Genomic DNA, 5159 nt, shown 5'->3' with positions numbered 1-5159 from the left:
TATTAATATTAATGAGTTCTTATTTATACCAAAGACACTAGTTTATATCAGAGATTAATGTGGTTGGTTGATGTTTTGATGTTGATGTCTTTCTGTGTTATATTTAAGAGATGAGGAATTATGAACATTATTTACCTTCGACAGATATTTGTCCTCATATTGTTTGTTGTTAACACAGCATTTCAGCTGATATACCCTCCAGCCTTCTTCAGGTGTCATGCGGAAATTTTGAACCTGGGTTCTCATTCCTAAGATATTTTTTGATGATATTATTATTATTATTGTTCAGGTCACTGCTTGGAATCGAACTCAGAATCTTGGGGTTAGTAGCCCGCGCTCTTAACCACTACGCCATATGCCCATGGGCATATGGCAAAGTGGTTTGATTCCAGGCAGTGACCTGAACAGCAGCAGCAGTAACAACAACAACACGAAAAATATAAAAATATTGGAATGGATGTAAAACAATGTGGAGGAAACGAATATGAAAAAAATGCGCAAAGCAACGGGATGGTGGGGAGAGGAGTTCGGAAAATTCACAAGATCCGAGTTTTTCCCTCATAACTTTTAGGAAAATGGGGGGGGGGGGGTTAATGAAATTTTATATAAACGGCATACATTACGATTATAAAGTAATTTGTGGGGAAAATCTTGAGGTGGGGAAAGGACTTCTGGAAAATTCGAAAGATCCCAATCTTTCTTCGTTATATTCCGAAATCACATTCAACTTTCTACAGATTCCCTAGCATAGTACTACTACTACTACTACTACTACTACTACTACTACTACTACTACTACACTACGTAGTGTTTATTTCTACCCACTTTCAATCATTTTTGGTGTTTTGCCTTCAATTTTATTTCATTTTCAATTATTTTTACGCTTTTTTTTCCTTCGTCGTTATTCTCATTCACTCGTTATTACTTTCTCTCTCTCTCTCTCTCCCTCTTTCTATCTATCAATCTATATATTATATATACATATATATACACACATATATATACATATATATGTATACACATACATATATACACACATATATACACACACAAATACATAGTTACGAGGGAAAAACTTGGATCTCCTAAATTTTCCGAAGTCCTCTCCACACCCTTTGGAAAAGATTTTTCCCACAAATTACTTTATAATCTTAATATACGCCGTTTGAAAAGTATTTCTATAAAATTTCATTAAAAAAAATACCCATTTTCCTAAAAGTTATGAGGGAAGAACTTGGATCTTGTGAATTTTCCGAAGTCCTCTCCCCACCTTCCCGTTGCTTTGCGCATTTTAATTTTAATTTTTTATTTTTTTCATATTCGTTTCCTCCACATTGTTTTACATCGATTGCAGTAATTTTGGGGGGGTGATTTTAATTTCCTAGTCAAGATGTAAGCATTGGCCGCCATGGTTCATTTTTCTTTTGAGGATGGCGTCTTCAAGCCATGAAAACAGTTTTCTAACAAACACCAGTCGCTTTGGAGGCACGTTTGATATTGAGTTTCCAAGGAATTTCACACAAGTGATGACAGACGTAAACTATAACAATAACCAACAATAACAACAACAACAACAACGATATCGTCGCAAAGCCGTCCACCATGACCTCCACGAAAGACATGTAAACATTAACCAAAATGGCTAATTAAGCCGAAAACAAATTCACAAAACTAGGAAACACGCCACGCAGGGCAAGTTTCCTGTGGAAACAATTTGCAAGAATGAATGTGGTAACTTGTTGGACAACTTTTTCATGAAAAATATTATACAAGACACACTTTTGAAAGCAAAAAAAGCAAACTTACGCGGAGTCGAAGCGAGTGTCGTCTGCATAAGAGAGACAGACAGCCAGGCAGACAGACAGATAGAGAACCAGACAGACAGACAGGCAGACAGATAGATAGAGAGAGACAGCCAGGCAGACAGACAGGCAGACAGATAGATAGAGAGAGACAGACAGGCAGCCAGCCAGACAGACAGACAGATATACGAGCATTATATATATATAGAGAGAGATAGATAGATAGATAGGTAGTATTAGGGAATCCTATATATTTATATATATTTTATACTGTGAAACTTAATTTAATTTTAATTTTTAATAAATTGATTTTAATTGAGTTTTTACCTGTAATTTTGGATTTTATCCCTAATGAATAAAATAAACAAAAGTATTTCTGTAAACAACATGATTTTAATGGTTTACAAAACATTATTTTACGATCTTATACCATATTATTAAAACAATCATTTTACAAAGCAGTACGTTATTGTCTTTTGTATGCTATATTATCAAAAGGTTTTATTATGTTCACAAAATAATATTTACAAAATGAAATAGCGAGGAGTCTTTTATTCTGCAAATATATTGTCCCACATTATTTGGTGTGAAATGAGAGATATGCAGACGGATACCAGTGACATTGGAAGCAATACTTTCTGGGATACTTTCAGGTGTCGGAATGCTGTCATTTGGTGGCACCCATTCTAAGTCTTTTGTTTCGTACAGGTTGTGCGAACAGCCAAGTTGCAGTCGGTCTCCTGCGTTGATCACAACACTTCCATTTGCAGTAACTACATATCTTGTTCTCTCATCACTCCATGTTGTTGTAATGTTGATGTAGATTCTTGGTGGCGCTGATTCTGGTAAATAAAGAAATTATCTTGGTGATTGATTGATTGATTGATTAATTGATTGTTGTTGTTGTTGTTGGTGGTGGTGGTGGTGGTGGTGGTGGTGGTGTAGGTGGTGATGGCGATGGTAATGGCGGTGGTTTAACCCCCAGGCTTAATCTCATCCAGCAAGCCTACTACCATCAAAGATGTTGCATCTACAACTCTCCCAAAATTTTGTATATTTATAACTACAATGTCCAGTGTAATTTCATTTCTGAAGAAGAAACAAAATGCTAAAGCCATCAACACACCAGAGCCAGAGAGCATCCATACTTTGGAAGATAAAGAATACTGGAGCAACATTCCAATTTAAACAGGAACCTGATGTAAACGCAACAGACCAGATATGTTTGTATGGCACAGTGAGCAAAAGCTGCCTGGCAGACGTGAATGTCTCTTTAACAACCAGGGAAAAGGAAACCATTTGTAGAGAACTCATGAGAAACCTACAGCCATTATATATATATATATATATATATATATATATATATATATATATATATATATAACAATACATAAAAACGGGCTAGAGTTGAAGTGCTCAGCATGAGCTAGAATTCAAATTATAGTAAGAATGGATACATAAGGGTAGAAGACCACAGGAACAATACCGTATATCCAACGCAAGATTTAATATACGTGTGTGTGTGTGTGTGTGTGTGTGTGTGTGTGTGTGTGTTCAATTCATTCTAGAATCCATAAATATATGGTTTTAAGTCTCTAAAATGTCCTAAAGGTAAGGTAAAATAAAGTATACAGGCATATACAATGATATAAACTTCAGAGATATCATGAATGTTTAAAATATTTATTTAAAAATATCTATAAACGTGCATAGTTTCCAAGTTGTATAAAAATATTTGACAATTTAAGAAAATACATTACGATATATAAACGTACAGTATGATTTAACATATAGTGGGTAAATATATACGATATGATATCATATTATAAATTTATATGTTTTATATTAAAAACGTGTACATTAGAAAGACTTCCATGGGGCCTTCAAAAAGTGACCGAAGCACAACAGGTGCATTGAAGTCAAGGGGTCCTACTTTGAAAGATATTAGAGTTTTGGACTTGTTTGAAATTAATAAATGTCTCTCTTGGAAAAGTCTCAAAACTTCTGGGATGCATCTTCCACATTGAAACACACACACACACACACACATGCATGTACTTGTGTACTAAAGTGACATGATACATACCCACTACATGAGCGCAAGTTTATCTACATGCACATACACACATACATACATATGCATATGCACACACACACATACATGCACGTACATACACACACGTGCACGCATGCACATACATACACACACACACACATACACACACACATACAGACACACATACATCAGAACAATGAAACATCAAAATACTAGAGAAAAGAGTGAAAGACAAAACTCAGTTTCTATCCTTCTTTCAGTCATTTTATATTCTCCCCTCTTCCATTGAAAATAAAGGAGACGTCAGAGAAGGAGCGAGGGTGTGTACTAACAGGGAATGAGGGGACACAGGGGCCAAAAGGGGTGAATTTCATTCAATCCCCAATGTTTTCATTGATAATATTTACATTCAATGTATTTGGTATGTTTTCGTGTTTTTCTACATATTATTATTATTATTATTATTATTATTATTATTATTATTAGTTTTCGTTGTTGTTTGTTTTATTTTATTTTGTTTTTTTTTCTTTTTATTACAACGTTCTGTGAATTTATGCCACCACTGTGAACAACAACAAGAACGACAGCACTGTTGGCTACAACAATATCAAATACTACAGCAACTGCCAAAACAACATACCTACATGTGCTGGCATTTACAAGTATATATATACATATATATACAAACACTATATTCATTTGTAAAAACACATAGCTGTATGTATACATACATACAGTCATATACATACATACATACATACATACATACATACATACATACATACATACATACATATTATACAAATAATATATGTATATATATATATATATATATATATATATATATATATATATATATACATATATTATTTGTTTCAATCATTTGACTGTAGCCATGCAGGACTACTGCCTTGAAGAATTTTACTGAAACAAATCAACCCCAGTCTATTAAGCTGATGTGGCAAGGTTTCTACAGCTGGATACCATTCTTAACGCCAACCACTCCAAGAGTGTAGTGGGTACTTTTTACATGCCACCAGCAGGCCTGGTATCGATCACATTTGGATAGTGCTTTTTGCATGCAACCAGCATGAGGGGCAGTCAGTGGGTACTGGCATCGGCCATGTTCAGTTGATGCTTTTTGCTTGCTGCTGACACAGGAGTCAGTCAGAGGCACTGGCCACAGCTACGATATTGGTTTTACTGGACTCAACAGGTCATCATTCACCAAATGTCACATAATAAGAGAAGGTTTAGTGAAAGTGTAGCAAAGTCAACAGTGGTGCCCCAGCACGGCTGCA

The 5159-nt window shown here is 35.0% G+C and overlaps 1 protein-coding gene across 1 annotated transcript in view; it reads right to left on the bottom strand.

Moving 5' to 3' along the window:
* Positions 1 to 2264: 2264 nt before the first annotated feature.
* The window catches only part of LOC106867295 (complement factor H), a 45031-nt gene continuing 42136 nt past the window's right edge, over positions 2265 to 5159 (bottom strand). Inside the window, exon 22 of the mRNA XM_089338943.1 lies at positions 2265 to 2644. Coding sequence (XP_089195069.1) covers positions 2313 to 2644 — 332 coding nt within the window. The 3' untranslated portion in view covers positions 2265 to 2312. The remainder of the gene's footprint in view (positions 2645 to 5159) is intronic.

This window comes from Octopus bimaculoides, chromosome 21 (genome assembly GCF_046866305.1).
Source record: "Octopus bimaculoides isolate indiv1 chromosome 21, ASM4686630v1, whole genome shotgun sequence".
Classification (NCBI taxonomy): domain Eukaryota; kingdom Metazoa; phylum Mollusca; class Cephalopoda; order Octopoda; family Octopodidae; genus Octopus; species Octopus bimaculoides.
This window is presented reverse-complemented; position numbering and strand designations above follow the sequence as displayed.